The 19,430-nt window shown below is 42.9% G+C and overlaps 1 protein-coding gene across 3 annotated transcripts in view; it reads right to left on the reverse strand.

Annotated features, from left to right (window-relative positions):
* LOC118227870 (nuclear factor of activated T-cells, cytoplasmic 3-like) overlaps positions 1 to 19,430 on the reverse strand; it is an 83,642-nt gene that overhangs the window by 59,104 nt on the left and 5,108 nt on the right. The window contains exon 1 of one of the 3 annotated variants that reach the window (XM_035418854.1): positions 15,156 to 15,859. The exons of the other annotated variants lie outside the window; for them this stretch is intronic. Within the exon in view, the coding sequence (XP_035274745.1) occupies positions 15,156 to 15,177 (22 nt within the window). The 5' untranslated portion in view covers positions 15,178 to 15,859. Of the gene's footprint in view, positions 1 to 15,155; positions 15,860 to 19,430 lie in introns of those variants that run through there. 3 annotated transcript variants of the gene reach the window in all.

A 19,430-nucleotide genomic window follows, 5' to 3' on the forward strand; every position in this document is an offset into this window, starting at 1 on the left:
GGCAGCGTGGTAGCTTTAAAGGCTCCTGTGCTTAGTCATCTGTTTAAATCGTAAAAGTACTGGCAGCATACTCCTTTCCTCACACGACCTCTGGAAAAGACCAAATTGAGTTAGCGAATGAGCAAACGAGTGAGTAAGTGGATAAGTGAGGATGTTAAGTGAGTGAGTGAATGTGTACATGAACGAGTGAGTCAGGGACTGAGTGAGTGACTGAGCGCATGAGCGAGTGTGCAAGTGAGTAACCGAGCAAGGGGACAAAGTGAGGAAGTGACTCAAACGAGCAGGGGAAGGATTCAGCGTGCTCTCGAGCCTCTGACTGAATCCTGTTATTTAAATACCATACAAGCTGAGCTAAAATAGCCAAAGTCACGCAGCACTCGACTGCCAGTTCACCCTAGGGTTGAATCAATGAGATGTCTGACCGGCGCAGAACAGCCCAATGTCGGTGCCAGGACTGGGTTGTGGATGAGTGGGTTTTGAGTGAAGCCTCGGTTCTTTAACGGAACTGGACCCACTCAGTGTCACTTGCAGTGCCTCCCAGGCTCCCACTCCTATAAATGAAGCGGGCTGTCCCCCAGGAGTGGGTCACCCTTCGGGAGTGGGGTGCCCCCCCCAGGAGTAGGTTGCCTGTCAGGACTGCATGTTCCCAGGATTCCTCCACTAACTCCTTTATTAATAGAAACTCAACACGAATCCAGCGTGTCACAGGATGCATGTCCTCTCGCTGCAGGTTCTGAGTCACAGGAAATAGAACTGCAACAAAGCCAGTCACAGCAGCAACTGAACACGACAATAAAAAAAAACCATGAACTTCAATTTCCTATTATCGCTATGGGATTCATTTGGATTTCACATCCTTGCAATCGGGATGCAGTCTGCATCCATAATAAAGGGTTCAAAAACAGCCATCATAACATTGGAATAAAATGAACGGTGAAAAGTAGGCTGATGATTTTCTCCTTGGTAGCAAAAGAGAATCAGTCAGCAGTTCAGTATTCAGTCAGAACTCAGTGCAACTTTATTTAGTTACACCAAACTAAATTAAACTCAAGAAACCGACGAAGCAAAAACACTGGGGCTAAAAAAATGAGCTTTCCAGGAATCTCCAACTCTCCCAACTGAAAATGACAGTTTCACCTGTGACAGCACTCAAGAAAATGATTTTTGCTGACAATCCGCTTTTCTCTAAGAATTCTACATTTCATTTAGGCACGGAATCAGAGGGTAAAAATAGAAAATGCATCTCAAAGAAGCATCCATCCTGTCCGTGGACTAAGAGTGCCCTGCTACCACAGTACAAATATGACACAAGCAAACCCATCGGCCAATGAGCACAGACCAAACCACCATATAATTATTCCCATGGTCTTGCAAGTGGCCTTCACTTAAGTTAACAGGCTAAAGCTAATACCCTACCAGTATGCCTTATATTATCTGACTGTAACCACCATGCAACACACTGTACTGTCGGAGGCCTGTAAAATGGATGTGGAGATGCCGAGGATGATCTTACAATGAAGGGAGCCCTCGCCGTACTCGCTCAGCTCCTCCGTGGTAACGCTCGACATTTTCTCGTGCGGGAGTCGACGGAAGACCTTTGACGGGTGCTCCCACCTCCCCGGCGGGTCTCCGGGTTCAAAGCCGTGAGTGCTGAGGCCGCCCCCCCCAGAGCGCCGCGCCGCCTGCCGCCCGCCGCGCGTCTCGGCACGGGAACCCGAGCGGGGAATCTCCCTGTCACAGCCACCCCGCGTCCACCTGTTCTCAGAAGGCCGAGACGCCACCCCCCCCTTCCCCTCCCCTCCCCTTTCTCCTCCCCTCCCCTCCCCTGCTGTCGTCAAGGGGACAGCTCTGAGAGCCCGGTCACAAGGTCAGATCCCCAAATATATACCGCGCAGGGAGTCTACGGGCCAATCCGAGGCTAATCGTGCCAGGCCGATGCTAATGCGGAGGATTAATGCCATTACGAAACGGTGAGGGCGTCACGTTTAAGGCTCTGCTGTAGCATGCATCTGAAAATACGAAATAATAAATAAAACAATAAGCATATATGCATAGCTACATAAAATATGCCTATACATACATGCCTCCATTCCTTTCAATGTATTTATGCCTGCCTCTTATGAAAATCACTAAAATATAGGCTACCTGGAGTAGTACATTGTAATAACAACATAACACACTTAAATGATTTTTTTAAAAATAATTATTTTGCTTTGGGTTCAAAAAATCAGAGGTAAAACAGGTTCTCTCATTCTTATCATGGTAAGCTTGGCATACACTGAATTTCTTACTGCAAATTATATTACATGAAAAAAAAAACAATGAAATACCTCCTAGTAAAAACAGAAGCCAAGGGTCCATTCATAAAGTAGCCTACCCTGATAAATACAGATTTGATGACTTTCATGCATAGTGTAAGGCAAAAATGAGAGCTGTAACTGCAGCTGCCGAAAGCAAGGCGCACAAAGGATTATTCGTATCAATTAGGCTAACCGTTAACAATCAGAACGAACTCAGATGTCTGTCAAGCACAGTTAAGTAATTGTTGTAGTTGCACAGTAGATAAGAGCCCACAAGGCTATGACTGGCTTACGGGTTAGCTTGCAAACAAACCGCCAGTTTATTTTAACATTACTTAGCCTACAAGACCTGGAAAAACACTACCTATGGAGATGATTTTGAAAGCAGTCATTTTCAACTTGAACTGTTTTTTCCATTGATAAACAAAAAAACATTTTTCACATGACAGTTAGGTAATCGCGTGTAATTATAAACAGCACTAATGTTAGAAGTACCGGGAGTAACAGCAGCAATAGTAGTAGGGTAAATGTCCCTATTAAGCCCACGTACCATATAAGCCCACTTGCAACTTCTGAGTCAAATTTAAAAAAACTACATTATCATTTTTTGCTGTGTGATGTTTTTTCAAATTAAGCTGCTTGTTACGTAAATGACACTTTTTATTGTAAGTCAATCACATTTATCGATATTGAGTTATCGAAGCACATGTGTGGCATGTGCCTGCTGATCCCAGAATAAGTTGCAAAAAAACTTACAGAAAATAACATTTTTTGTATATTTCTACTCCTGTTTTTGGAAAGTACTCACTTGTTATCAAAATTTAAGTGATTAGTGTTTTGAATGAGACATGTGTTAGAATATTACCTGAATTAGAAATATTGTGTCTTTTGAAATCAAAATATGAGTTTTAGCACGCTAGCAAACAGACCACATGCTGCATCAATACAGTAGCTACATAGTATGATTCATTGCAATGACATAAAGCATGATAAGCATGTATAGTTTATATTTTTGTATGCAGTTTATATTATTATACTGTTAAATAGACAATAAATGTGTATGTTTATCTTTATTTATTTTTTAATTAACATTTTTACCTGGTGGGCTTAAAGGGGACTCTAGCAAAAAAATCACACTGACTGAGGTGGATGTAAATGAGTATAGCTAATTACTTCTTTACATGATCAATTAATACTTTTCATATTATGTTAGTGCACCATATATAGATTTATTTCATATAGTTGTTTTTTAATGTCATGTGACTAGAATAAAATATTCTGTCTTTTAACCATAAATTCACTGATGTTCCCTTTAAGCCCACCTGTTCCCATTAAGCCCACTTTACTGTGTTTCAGTGGGGATTTTCTCCCTTTTGGCCTTTGAACCATTTTCCTCCCTAATTTTGACCTCACCTGATGAATCAGCTCCATAATTCAGATAATTAATACCCACATTTAAATATCAGTGATATTGCATAGGTCAATTCATTCTGGATAGGCCTGTGTTCTATCTTAACATTAGCAATAATTTTTTAATCTTTACTTTTCAGATGAGTTTTAGTTTAAGATGACTAAAACACAAAAGAAATACAGTTCATGCCCACGCATGATAGAAACGCAAGTTCATCCTCTGCAAAGCAGGGCTGTAGGGACCTGGACCATTCTATTTGCGCAATCATGAGGTCATTGAAAATCTACAAAAACAAGATGAAAGCCATGAATGACTTGTTAGCGTAAGACAAAGACAACCACAACGTGGGCAAAAGACTGAAACAAACAAATAAAAGAAAGCTTAGACCACCCTATAACCTATGTTATGTTACACTACTAAGATGGCGCATGGAGCAAATGATAGCCTTACTAAAAACGATACAATCACCTCAAAGAGCATAGGCCTACGTTTAGTCTAGGAGAAAGTAGAAATTGCAGAAATGTTGACATCTTTCTTGTTTATTTTGTTTAAGTTATAGGCTAATGATACATGAGCTTCAATATGTTATGCCTGATGTCTCCTCATAATGAACTGTATGTTTTAATGTTACTCCACAATGAACTGAATGGTTTTAAAATGTGTTTTTACAATGTTTTCAAACTACTATCCTAAATGTGATTAACATTTGAAAAGTTATTGTTCAATTGTAAATCCTGAAATTGACTCATTTACTATCCTTAGAACATTAGTATTGAACCTGAAATTGTTTTTCGTTCAGTCAGTCGGTCTTCAGAAATCTTCATAAAAACACCTGCACTTTCAACCAGCTGACTGGACCAGAAATTTTGGCCAATTTCAAATGCCAAAAGCACACAGTAGGATAGAGATACAGACAAAATGACAACACATATTGAAAGATGAAGTATTGAAGAGTAATTTCCACTATAGTTTTGATTTTGTTCGTAAATAGTTTTTTGGCTACATTCCAAAGAAGACATGTTGTAAGTTTAGCTTTTTCTGTCTTGACAACACAGCAGAAAGGCTGGTCATGCCTATTTCAAATGCCATTTACAGGCCATAGTATAGGAGTGGAGACAAAATGAAAATAGCTATTGAGAGCTAAGAGATTACAGATTTGAATAGAACAAGTTTGTATTGTTAAGATTTTTTTAAATATATATTTATTTATCAAAAATCATGAAGTGGGCTTATTTGGAACACCCATGGGCTTAAAGGGTACGTTAGGTACCCATTAAGCCCATGCCAGACTTTTGACATATTTTGACAAATTAAACAATAAAAACATTAGAAATTGGTATAAATGAATTATTGACACTTCAAATGAGAGATTAGACTTTCATTTTAACTAAAATGTTCTCACTTAAATTGGGGCAGTATACATTAAAAATGTCTGAAAAGCGGATTTGGTGGGCTTAATAGGGACGTTTACCCTATTAGTGACAGAAACAAAAGTCGTATTATTCTTCATATTAGTACAACTCACATTCAAACACCTATAGATAATATTAAATAATGTTTATTACTTTAACATTAAATTCTGATTCTATTAAATTGCATCAATTAATAATTATTTCACAGCTACTTTAACAGACATGTTGAAAGTGTATGCATCTTTGACTGTGTTATAGCCTATTTGATTAAGTTTCTTAAAACTAGGAATTGAAAAGTTGGAAAACGGTGAATAGAAGCTCACTTCCTCTTTAAAAACTCTCACATCCAGGCAAGGCACGAGGGATTTCAGGCCACACCTTTCCCTCTTTCTAGGATTTTCAGTCCTTAAGAGCATAAGGGTAATCCTCGTGAGCATGAGAATAAGATGACTGAACAGCCTAACATAGGTAGCGTCAGTGCTGAATCCACCACAGGGCTAATACAAGGCTTCAGGCTATGGACCACACAATGAATACATTAGTGTGATCGAAAGTCCTGCATTGCTGAATTAAAACTGAATAAACCTTTGCTAACAGCAAATACTAAATGTTTCCTCCCCACAGCATACACCGTGCTTCAACAGAGTCAGTAAACGCAAAGACAAATACATTCAGATTACAGACGGACTGCATGATAACGCTGGATTCCTCATCTGGAGCACCTTGTCTGGTCAGCTGGCAGGAGACTTAACCAGCAGCGTCGTCCTGAAGTGCCCACATATCAGATAGCTTAGATGATCTGGTTAAATAAAGAACCCAAAGAGGCTTTGCGGGGCTAACGTTAGCCAGAAATGGCTCGGCGGCGCCATGACCCGGGCCGTGACACACTCACCCTGAAAAAAAAAAGCGCCAGAGGTTTCACAGTCAGAAGGTCTCCAAAGGGCTAGGGCAGGAGTACTCGAGGATTCGAGTGCACCCAAGGAAAAAAAATGACTACGGAATAAATTCGCGTGAACAGAACAAACGAGTTTAGTTTCACTTTTTATTTTTACGTTTCAGCTTCAGCGGTTTTTTTGCTTTATGGGTAACGATGTTAGTTTCAGGAAAAACTTGCTCCGTAGCCTGTAGCTAATTCGACAGGTGTTGTGACTTAAAAGTGGCGGAGTTTTCAACCTTGTGGGCCTCACAAATGATACAAACCCGATCAGCACCAATGTTCCTTGACTGCAGTCAGCGATTCTGAGCAATTTTGAGCGTTCATTCGCTTTCGAAAATTACACAAAAATGTAAGTTTAAAGTCAAGCCAAAATTGTGCATCAAATTAAAACTCCATGTAAGGATTTTTATCTACAATACGTTTATTTAAGGTTAACAATATTTAAAAAAATATTGCCCTGCCTATTGCTACATTTCCCCATTTTGATTGCCTACTATAATAGGCTATATACAATAAAAAATATTGCTTAACACAACCGTGGGTGCGGTATGATCTAATGATATGTCTAATGATTAAGGCTGAGTGTATGACACAGAAACGATAAATAGCCTATTGGCTAAACTTTAGCCTCTAAAGTCACTGAGCGGTCATGGCCTTCTTCCTTAGTGCGGCTTTTAACATTCTCTGCTGTTGGTTCATTTTTTTACGCTTCTGTTTTTTTACTCTGTAGCACTTTGAGATTTATGTCTAATGAAAAGTGCATTACAAATGAAATGTATTATTATTATTATTATTATTATTATTATTATTATTATTATTATAGTAAGGTTGTTGAAAATCACGGTAAACTGAAAAGAGTGGCAGCGTTTAAAAAAATTAACAGATCTCATACGCGAAACCACTGAAATAACATGCGCAACACGCGCAACAGTAGCACGTGCGTTCAAGTGCACTGTAATCCTCTGAGCTTCTGTAAACTAGATGCCCTATGTGAGCGTACGTGTTTTTGACCGTCTGTGTTACACGTCATTTCGCAGGCATGCGCACCATAAACGAGCGGGCATTACCACCTGACGGCACACGGGGAACGCAGAGCTTCATCTTTCACACGTTTCCGTCGCCGGGCCCCGCCACGCGGGTGCGTGTTTTCCCCTCGCTGGTCTCGCGCAGGGAGGCGCGTGGGCGGGTGGGGGAAGCGTCGGGGCCTGCTCAGGATGTGGCCGTGCCGCGGGCCCCGGGGCCCCTGCCGCTCGCTCGCTCGTTCGCACGGAAACTTTGGGCGGGCGACCGCGCGCGGCTCGGCCCCGCCCCGCTCTCTCCGAGGCCCGCCCCGCTCGCCCGCCGAGCAGGGCGCCCGGCATTCAGGTCTTACCGGCCTCGTGTTTACTCAACAACACACCTGTGGGTATATCTGGCGCGAGCGGTTAAAAATAATCACCACTTCTGTTTGTTTACATACACCCGCCGGTTTGCCGCAGCCATACTGCCGTATTCACTGCCAATTCGAACGGCTGCAATGACACAATGCAGCCCAGTCATGGGCTCTCAGAATAAATAGAGGCGCCTTTTCCTTTTTGATTCATCAACTTGAATAATTAAACTCTTTCGCATTTTCTAGCATTAATCGGATTTTCATGTGAATCATATACACATTTTCAATCATCACTTAGTCACAGCCGTATCCACGCAGCACTAAGTAGGGTCGGTGGCGCGTAAACGTGAAGTAGTAGCAGCACAGCGCTTCACTTGTGTCTGTACAATGGTCTGTTTGCCTTCCAGCACATGCAATCTTTCTGCAGTGGGCTTCCCAAAAGGCTGCGTTTCTCACGCGGTTGTGTTTTGCTTCAGTCATGGGTAAGACGTCATTTGTGGACTTAAATTCCAAAGAAGTGCAGATTTTGTAATTGATATCGCTCATTATATTTAGATTTTATCACAACATTACTTAGCCTACAAGATACAACAGTGGTTAGTGGATAACTTAACAAATTAATGCATTTTCATCAACAGATGCAGCTGTTTTTAATGTTGTGTGCATCATCTCATATAGTCAAAAAGGCCTTCGAACACTTGAAAAGAATACATCCTAAAAATTAAACGGGCTGGCAGCAACAGTTGAAAGTTTCGATTTGACTTCCTACATTTCCAGCTCACTAACCGTAGTGATGACTCTTCTTCTCTTCACCTCTACGCTCCTTCATTCGATCAGCACTTCTTGCTGTGTATTTTCAACATGGCCCTGCCACCTGCACCAAATCTGGAAACAGCTGCCTTTTTCCAGAGATTTCATTGTAATTGTTTACTATAATACAAAATCTATTCTTGTTGACCACAAAGGGTTTTTTGAGAAACCGTACCAAGGTGTCTCAAAATGAATCTGATCCCACAGATTCCTGGTACAGAACTTTCCAGAACTGCTGGCGGCGCGCCATCCACTCTGAGCGGTCTCTGACGCTAAGCGCACCAGACCCGGTCCTCGGTCGAGTTCGGAGCGGTCATGGGAGAAAGAGCTGGAAACTTGCCGTCATGCTCTCCGAAGCGTCCATCACAACAACGGCGGACAAGGGCGCACCACCTTAACCGTGCTGCCCGAAGCAGGGGGCGGCCATCTTCCTCGAGCGCCGTCTGAAGAGGAAGCGCTCGCGGCCGCGATCCGCAGCGGCGCGAACCGGCGGTTCGTCTCTCGTTAAGCGGGAGAGATCGCGTCGAGCCCGCTCTGACAAAAGAGGCCGGCCGTTGCGTCATTTCTGGAAGGGCCTCCCGCCGCACTTGCAGGCGGTTACGTCACGGGCCGCCCCGCCGACGTCCGCTAGCGAAAGCGTCGCCACCAGCCAACATCGACATATGTTTGACTTCTAAATAAAGCATCCAAATGAAGCGCGTCACGCCGCGGTGACGGCGTGGGGCGAACAAACTGCACAGTGTCCTTTCACACGTGATCTCTTCTATTCTTATGATTCAAGTATTTTTAGCTTGCTGTTTATCGCAGATTTACTCTAATAAAACGACTTCAAATTTTGAACTGTCGTTTGAACAGGAAATGAAATGGCATCTCAGCTTGTTTTTTAAATGTTTTTTTAAGCTATTTTTTAGGATAGTAATTGCCTTTCACAAAGAAATTAACAGCCTGTGAGCTACCTTTAACAACAGAAACAGTTTATTTCAACCAGATTTTAAACAGTAGTATAAGCACACTGCCTTGCCAGTGTATAGAAACAAGAGTCTCTTGAGGAGAGACTCTCAAGAGTAGGCTGCTTGTGTTCTGGTGTTTATGACAACAACACGCTGTAATTTTTTTTTTTTTTTTACAAGGGTCATCCACTTTCCCAAGTGCGTAGATCAGAAAATCCGTCCCGACGGCCATCTGCAATAAAACCTCAAATCGCAGATAACGTCCAAGGTTACTGCGCTAGCACGCTGGGTGACATTTAAGCAATCTGTCAAGGCCTCCTGTGCATCTGCCGACGCAGGTGGGGAAGGCCGAGGGAGGAGAGAGAGCGCCGCGGCTCGTTAGAGGGAGATTAGGGATATTTGGCTGGGCTAGAAACCCGGTCAAAAAAGCGCTTCGGATAATTGCGCGCTGGCTTAACGTAGCTCATCGCTTTTCCTCCCTACCTTAAGGTGCCATGTCGAAAACCACTGACGATGCACTCAATGTCAGTGGTTTCAGTGTATTGTATTCAGTCTTATTGTAGGCCCTCACTGCACAATAATGACTAAAAAAACCTACAGTTTTGAAAGGCAAGACCACTTTATAATAAACCATACCTCCATTAGCATTATAACAAAGCTGAAATACTGCCAGCGTTCACTCGGTGCTACGAAAGGCAGTACGGATATTTAGAGACACGCCTGATAGGCCGACGAACAGTGGCGGCTTGTTGGTCTGTGTTCTCCAAAATCAATCAAGAGAGGTACAATGATGAGACAGGCCAGAAAGGACTGAGCAATCAAGTAAAAAAAGGATAGCATCATTTTATTTGCATGTACAGCTTTAATAAAAAAAGTACACAGATTGTGGACATTTGATTGGATGCCTTATATTTGACCGCTACACTGGAGCAGCTATGATGTTTGCAAAAGCCCCACATCACCTCATTAGTCAAGCGAGGACAGTCAGCACTCTGCTTGATTATTTCGATTCATAACCCCAATTTCATTTCAGTTATCTTGCCCATAAAAAAATGCATGTAGCAAGTGGTACATAAAAAAAGTGTTTTGCAAATTAAGATTCACTATCGAGCTGCAGTGGTAATGAGGTCCGTGACGCCCGTTGTCATGTTTCAGCCTGCGCGAGCTATCTCCGCGAGTAGGCTAACTGTCACAGAGGACCGGCTTCCCCAACCAGGGTCGTCCGCCCTCCCCGTCCACCAATCACAGTTCGCCCCGCCCCCGCCCTTCCCTGCGCAGGGCCAATCGCGCGGAAGCGGCGCGGTCTCCTGGGGACGCCGCGCAGCTGCGAGTGGGAAGCGTGAGAAGTGGAAGGGGTGCGACCGGCCCGACTGCCTTCGCCACCGCCTGCTCACGAAAACTCCCCCCGGGCTTCTCCCCCTTGAAAAGGCCAACCGACTCAGACACAGACACCGGGAAGCACCAGTTTTCAAATTTGCAGAAAGTGGGTGATGGGCCTTTTACTCACAACGGGCCTCAATCACAAAACTTTTCTTAAAATTATTCTTACTTTTGTTCTTATAAATGTTCCAACGAAAAACCGATATGGGATTCATGACACGTGTGCAGACCTTTTGGTTTTGATGAATGCTAACTGTTTGTAAATTTTATGCACGATCCTGTTCATGTGATTAGCATAAGGAAACAAGCCACGAACAAATACAGATAAGAAAAAAACGATGAATGCCGAAACGTTCACGGAAACGTTCTTATATGCAGTTTACAATCAAATGTGATCGTACGCGTGCTTCGTGAATGAGGCCCAATGCGTTTAGCAAGCCCCTTAATGCGAACTTAAAGGTCAGTTTGATAGAGGAAAAGCTCATATCCTTGTCTATAAATCAGTTCCGTCAACGTGCATGTACAAGTATCCTGGCATCAAAATGGAAACGGGAGCGCGCACACGGCAAAGAGAGCGGTGAAGGCGGCTCTCTCCATTTGGGCTATCTATTACAGCAGCACACAGCGAGATGTGCGTTTAGCCTATAAAAGGCCTGCTCGAAGCATAGCAGGGCCTTCTGCCGTCCTCCATTGATTGGACCAATAAAACCTATAGCCTAAACCTTCCCGCGCACAAAAAAAAAAAAAAAACAGCTCGAGTCACAGCAAAACTTCAGAACGGCCGAGGCCTACTCCACCATTTTACCTTTCCATTTTGGTGCAAAATGCAGGCCTACTCTCTCGAATATGACCACTCATGAAATAAAAACAGGGCTGAGAACCCCAGTAAAAAAACTAACTAACTTTGTGATTCATCCAAAACAAAATGCCCCTTCAAACGAAACTGGAAAAAAAAAAAAAACAGGGAGTGACCGGCCATTTCCTGTCGCGGTGCTACCCATCCTAACCGTGGTCACGCTGAGGAAAACAGTAGATTCAGTTGCACTAAATTTAAACTGGACAAATGGCACGCATGGCTGCTCATGCTTTAGCCAGGAAACAGACCCTTGTCTCATTAGCTCTGAGTACTGGGGCCTCTCCATCTCAGCCAAATGTAGCGTATGGGGACAAGGGCTCCTGGGGGCCAAAGGGGTGGAATGGAGGGGAGACAGGTGGCTGTGGTAGGAATGCTTTGCTCTCTGAGGGACAGAGGGGCATCCCAGCTGTCTGGCTGCTGTGGGTTGGCCCGGGTTAAATGTTACCATAATACGTCAGCAGCCCCTTCAACTCAGATGACAGAGCTTTATCAGCCCCTTCAGCTCATACAACAGAGTGTCAGCAGCCCCTTCAACTCACACGACAGCATCAGCAGCCCCTTCAACTCATATGACAGCATCAGCAGCCCCTTCAACTCATACAACAGAGCATCAGCAGCCCCTTCAACTCATACAACAGAGCATCAGCAGCCCCTTCAACTCATACAACAGAGCATCAGCAGCCCCTTCAACTCATATGACAGCATCAGCAGCCCCTTCAACTCATACGACAGCATCAGCAGCCCCTTCAACTCATACGACAGCATCAGCAGCCCCTTCAACTCATACGACAGCATCAGCAGCCCGTTCAACTCACACGACAGCATCAGCAGCCCCTTCAACTCATACGACAGCATCAGCAGCCCGTTCAACTCACACGACAGCATCAGCAGCCCGTTCAACTCACACGACAGCATCAGCAGCCCCTTCAACTCACACGACAGCATCAGCAGCCCCTTCAACTCATACGACAGCATCAGCAGCCCCTTCAACTCATTAGACAGAGAATCAGCAGCCCCTTCAACTCATACGACAGCGTCAGCAGCCCCTTCAACTCATATGAGTGTCAGCAGCCCCTTCAACTCATATGAGTGTCAGCAGCCCCTTCAACTCATATGAGTGTCAGCAGCCCCTTCAACTCATACGACAGGGCATCAGCAGCCCCTTCAAATCATACGACAGCGTCAGCAGCCCCTTCAACTCATATGCCAGAGAATCAACAGCCCCTTCAACTCATACGACAGCGTCAACAGCCCCTTCAACTCATACGACAGCGTCAGCAGCCCCTTCAACTCATATGCCAGAGAATCAACAGCCCCTTCAACTCATACGACAGCGTCAACAGCCCCTTCAACTCATTAGACAGTGTCAGCAGCCCCTTCAACTCATACGACAGAGCGTCAGCAGCCCCTTCAACTCATACGACAGCGTCAGCAGCCCCTTCAACTCATACGACAGCGTCAGCAGCCCCTTCAACTCATACAACAGAGCATCAGCAGCCCCTTCAACTCATACGACAGCGTCAGCAGCCCCTTCAACTCATACAACAGAGCATCAGCAGCCCCTTCAACTCATACAACAGAGCATCAGCAGCCCCTTCAACTCATTAGACAGAGTGTCAACCTCGCTTTGGATAAAAGCGTCTGCTAAATAAATGGAATGTAATGTCAACAGCCCCTTCAACTCATTAGACAGAGCGTCAGCAGTCCCTTCAACTCATTAGACAACGTGAGCAGCCCCTTCAACTCATACGACAGAGCGTCAGTTGCCCTATCACCCATTCCCTAGCAGCACCATCCCAGGCGATGTGGTCTTACACAGCAGGTATGATGGTTTTTAGTTATTAGGTATACTGACAGAATACTTGTGAATATGACTCTCAATCACAATCTCCTCAATCGTTATAACAGAAGTTGTGCTAGTTTACAGAAATTAGCATTTCCAAAATGCAGGCCATTGAAAAATTATTATTATTTTTTTTTTTACCCATTTCACATGCATTTAAAGACTGCCATCAATAGTTATCTGTGAATTTGACTGCCTTACAGACTCTCTGCACTACAGAGATGCATTTTCAACAGCACAAATATTCATCAAAATTCAGCTGCTCCACTAAAAAGTAATAATTTCACAGAGACCATTTACTATTAAAGCTTTGAATCCTAATCTACAGCAATACCACACTGTGCTAAACTGATATGCTGAACATAAGCAGTGCCAACATGGTAAACTCTTGGGGTGGATTTCACAGATTTATTATCTGCGGTTAAAGTGGGTAAAAAGAGGAACATGGTGGCAAGCCAGATAGCAGCTTGTAAGTCATACCTTTTAAAAGTTAGTTCTAATGTACATTCACATTATTTTGTGCTCAGTAATATTAAACTAAACTGACTCGCACATGAAGTTTAAATATGAGTTCATGAACTAGCCAGCTAGCCACTTCAGCTAGCCATCATACCTTGCTAATGTTAGCGACACAATTTACGACATGGGTGAGAGAAGTACCCATCTCCCCGATGTTTGTTAATTTGTTGCATGAAGTAGCCTACAGTGTACGATTAGCACAACGTCAGCAATATGGAAGGGTACATTTTGGATAGTTCAGCTCTAAATTACAGAAGGCTCTGTAATAAGGTAGCTAGCTAACTCTTGTGCAGGTCTTATCAGAATCAGACCACAAAATCAAGTTACCTCTAGCACTGTCCAGATTTTCAGCATTCTTCAGATCATTGCACTTGTTTTATTTAGGCTCTATGCCCTCAGTCAAAACTGAAAGGCGTGCAAAACCAAAAGCTTGCGTTTTGTTTACAGGATTATTTAATGCAAACCATGTCAATCCCTATGCTTCCCGGCTAATAGTACACTCAAAACATTACAAAAAAGATAGCCTAAGAGTTTGCTCATGAACAGAGACATCTTTCAACTTGAAACTGAACTGAGATGATCAATACAGCAACAATCCTGCATTAATATGACTGGAATGACTTGTGTGCTAAAATTATACAAATTTTGCAAACAATCTTTCAGTAAACTCATATACAGTAACACATTAATATTTCACAAAAAGAAAATAAAAGTACATTTTTTTATCAATATTTTTTTGGTAGATTGTTTTTAACCTAAAAAAATCTTCCAAATAACCACTTTAGAAAAAAGAGGAAAAAAAGAGGCCCCACAGTGTGGGAAAAAGAGGCCCCATAGTGTGGTCACTGTTAACAGTCTGAAGGTTAAAAGTCTTCACGTGAATTGAAAAAAAAATTAATATAGTGTACAGCCCGAAACTATCAAAGGCGGTGGAACATTCAGCTATACTTCTGATCAAATTAAACAAGCAAGAAACATTTTTAAAAAAAATGAAGAGCAGGCCCAGGAGTCAGAAGTACTGAAGCAGGCTATAACCCTGTCCCTTTCAGTGACGTGAAAAGTAGAAAAAAACATTTCATTCAAAACTGAGCAGGTAAGATAATAGAACAGACCCCCGATCAAACTTGACTGGCACTGCTCTGTCAAATCCAGTTTCACCAGCTTTTAAAAAAAAATGTTTTTACCAGTTTTACCAGCTGTCAGAAGACATTCGCTTCATGCTATTTGCTACGCCATTCGATCAATTTTTAGACCTGTGAGCTTTGCCTAGTCTACAAGTCTATCACCCAGATGAGAGAGAGAGAGAGAGAGAGAGAGAGAGAGAGAGAGAGAGAATGAGGAATGAGAGAGAAAAGGTCCGCTCACCTTGTGATGTGACACACAGCATTCTTCCACTACAGCTTCCTGCCTGACAAAGACTCACTTCAGAGACGCTCCTCGACGCCTTGTTTAACAATATTATAAGACTCGCCGTCTCCTTGCTGGCAGTCTCCTAGAGAACTCAAAATAGTCCACCAGGCCGGCGATGTAATTTCAATCCTTCCATGATTCGTAAGTCCAGATACGGAAGTTTCTAGACACCACTTTTTAAAGGCATAAAATGTGATGCCTATAAAAAAAGCAATAAACTAAACAGTCCTTGAGTTCGGCTCCAAACTGTATTTCATACCTTTTTTCTAAACTATTCGACAGCCCGAGGCAGCCTTAGATTTGGTCATCTATAGTTCTGTTTTCAAAAAAAATGTACAATCTAATTTTGAGAACATGGGACATTAAACCGTAGGTGTTGTCTAGCCCGTTTTGATCTGCAGACAACGCAGAGCGGTTGCCGTCTGACAGACAGAGAGAAAGAGAGAGAGAGAGGGAGAGAGTGGGGGGTGGTTCACGTCTTTTTTCTGCTCCTCACACCACGGGGAAGAGGCTGTTAACTCCCCTCTCCTTAAATTCCACTGCCATCTGAAGCGCACATGGCATGCCTGGGCAACATTTGACAACCTGGACGCTGTGTAAGAGGCGGGGCTCGAAATCCAGACGCCTCGGTCTGCTCCTCTCCGACCCGAGGCGGGGAGACCCTCCCAGACGGCACCTCCTCCGCCACGGCAGAGCCTCCCGAGGGGACAGTGCCACCGTCTGGGAGACCGCCCCCCCCCAGGAGAACATCCCCAGGAGCCTTACCCTGGAAAACCCGCAGAGATGGGCCAGCGTACGAGGACACTGACACAGGAACTGAAACATCAACCTGCACATCTCGCCTAAGAATGCACGCTCATTGTGCCATTAAAGCAGGCCAGTGGAAAATCCTGTTGAACATACTGTAAGGCAGGCCCAACTCCAACAGTGTCTACACTAACCCCCAAAGACAAGTCATTCGCTTCAGATACGCACAACTACCACACACAAAATTATGTGAATCCCATGGTTACTGCTTAGCTAAAATGATACTGCAGCACTACCAGTTTAGGGAGAGGGAGAGAGAGACAGAGGCTGGATAGAGGACAGAAAGACAGATGACTATTTAAAACAGCATATGCCTAATCCAATTACTAGGCTTGGACTGAGAATTGACAGCTGCATAAACCATTGCTGTACATCAAAACTCAAAACTTAGAAAAGTTGGGATAGCAATGGAAAAGTAAGTTTTAATCACACCTTTCAAGGGCATCATTATATAATTACAAAAATGACAATAACTCATAAATGGTACCTTGCCAGTAGGGGAGTGCATCTTTACCTCTGAGAAGATGCTTTATAGTGGAGGCCTCTTACATTTTCTCTATTTTGAGGAAAAAGCTAGCTCTTGTCCTGAAATATAGTCCAATCATTTTCTTTTTTTTAATATTAAGATATTGGTATTGCTCTGTTGCTTTAAAGTCCTTGATAGTCCTTCATACTGTGCATTGAAAAAGAAGCTTTGACAAATGATGACTAATTTCCAGCTCGCTCCCTTGAATTTGCCGTAAGATACACGTACGATTAATCTCCACAAAGCATATTTTTATGATACAAAATGCACACTCTGAAGTGACTATTAACCACTGGCGTGCACAAATTGGTTATGGCCTGACTCGAAGGTGTAGCTCGTAAGCGTAATTCAGAGGTCATTCAAAATGATGAAATGAGCACCTCCAAGCACATGCAAAATAGCCTAATTGTAGGCTACTTGTCGATGGGCAAACGTTTGTTCTGTACAATGCTCCTACATACCAATTTGATAACCACAAAAAGAGAACAGCGAACCATGTATGTAATGTGGTGTAATTCAACTAGCCTATCTCCAGTGCGAGCCTAATCAGTGTCAATACCACAGACTCAAACCTCTTGCACTGCCTTGTTGGACAATGCTTAATGCCTAAGCTGAAAACCATTTTACTTAGATCAGCCTTTTAAGTTCAGTCCAACATTTCTTCACACCTGCTCCATTGCATCAGGCACCGCCCACAGTACTAGCATTAAAAGTAAGTGAGTCCCGAATCTGAGACCTCTCTGTTGTGGTTAAACATCTTGAATTTAGTCCTGGCAATTTAGCACTGAAACACGTCACCCCAGAACTCCGGCCAAGATCCCCAGTAGGCTGTTGCATTGAGATAAATATTTGGATGCTCCAGTAACAATATTCCTTTAATAAAAATCATTACTTTGAATTGGTTCAATTCTATGAATTGGGACAGTAAGCTGTTCCAAGAAGTACTGAAGAGATGCATTTGCTTGTCGTTCAGATGACCTCATCTGTGGCTCAGCGTCTCCTTTTTTAGCCATTTTGAGTTCTGCAACATTGTTTGTGCACCAAATTAAAAAATTAACCCTTGCTTAAGTACAAAACTAAGTATGACAAAAAACCAGCCTTTTATTGATGCATTCAGAGATAACTTGTCAAGAACCGTTTTTTAAATTTTTTTAAATTGTGCTCAGCCAACTGAGACGAGGCAATTTGGCCCGACCCTCCCTCAAAAAATTAGCCTATCTCATGGCCAAAACATCACATTTCACAGCTTAAAAAATGCCATATTATTGTACTTGTGAACTGTGATCGCTAACTATTTGGGAGTGGTTGCATGGTTACTTCATTTGCATCAATCATTTTGTGAATTTGCCAATAGTGTATGGATAGTGCTTGCAGCCGTTGCACAATAAGCAGCGTGAAAGACGATCAATATTTTTTTCTCAGTGGATTTACCCCTGAGTCATGGCCTGGGGGCTCTAAGATTTACATAAAGCAACAGTTTCACTGATCAGTTAAATAGTACCTTCACCCTAAATTTAAAAGTCTGTCACATACCATGGTTTTTGCCTATAGCTGGTGTCCATATCAAAAAGGTTATTTTGTTGCGTGTGTAACTAATAAAGCTGATATGGAATAACCTTTGTCTGCATTCGTAATTGTCTTTAAGCTTTCTAACCCTAACCCTACAGTAAGGCAAAGATGAATTATCAACCCTCAGCCTGACTAGCAAATCACATTTGCAAATCACTGTTGCTCATTATTTTTACGGTAACATTTTTATCACTCCAAAACACAAGCTTCCGACACGCACCTAAACTTCAAATATAGTCCACTCATTATAGACTGACATTTACTTTGTGGTTTGCGCTTTAGGCTATTTTGTGGAATTTGAGTTTCCATTTTAGCTGCGTACAAATCCCCATGCTTACAGGCCAATGAGGCCAAGTTAACAATTCAATCTGGTAAGTGTAGACAGACAAGAAGGAAGTGAAATTGACAGTTCTTGTTTCAACTCAAATTATAGGAAATACAAGAATTTCTAAACAAAATAAATGAATGAATAAATAAATAGCGGACAGCTTTAAATCTTTCAGAACTGCCACCTGTCGTGAACCTATAAAAACTGGGGAATTTATAGTAGCAGTTGCAAATCAAATGGCCTTAATAAATCATGCTTTAAACACGACTGTAAACCTAGTTGATTTTCCTCTTAACTGTAAGTCTGGGGGCAGCAGCAATGCCATTGTTTCAGCGTTTATATACACCTGAAATTAGCTTTGCCACATGAAGCCTGAATGGTACAGTAACTGAGATGGCTGACCATTGATGACAGGATGAGAGCACCATGTCAATACTAGCACATGGAATATGACAGCCATTTTCAGCATTTTATTGGCCGATGCAGCAGGAATAGACAATTCCTTATTGGCTGATATAGCTGGCTGGCTGATACAAAGATGGAGCCCGAGGATGTAGACGCAGGGGTGAAATGAAATGCATTCCGACATTGCTAACCTATACTCTGAGACAGTTTGCCATCTGTTTTGTAGCCTTCCCACCAGCTGACAGACCTTGAATCTTCAGGCAGGGAAACCATTTTTGTCAACCACAACCTATGAAGGTTGCTATGTTGGACACAGAGCCTTCCAATGCAATTCCCACTCTAAAATAACACCATTCGATAGGAACACTTACATACTTCGCACCGTCGTTACTTCATAAACAGATTAATCTTAGTTAGGCCTAAAACGTTCAGACCGCAAGCACACAACCCCAGTGAGAAGCAGATGTTGAAAGGAACACGTTTCTAGAAAAAGACAAGAGAGGAACACCCGTGTTGAATTTGGGATAATATCGGGTGATGGAAACCCCTCGTTCCACTGGATCCGACGTCCTTCTCTGTACCCCAGTAGATAATA

Source organism: Anguilla anguilla, chromosome 5 (assembly GCF_013347855.1).
Source record: "Anguilla anguilla isolate fAngAng1 chromosome 5, fAngAng1.pri, whole genome shotgun sequence".
NCBI classification, from domain to species: Eukaryota; Metazoa; Chordata; class Actinopteri; order Anguilliformes; family Anguillidae; genus Anguilla; species Anguilla anguilla.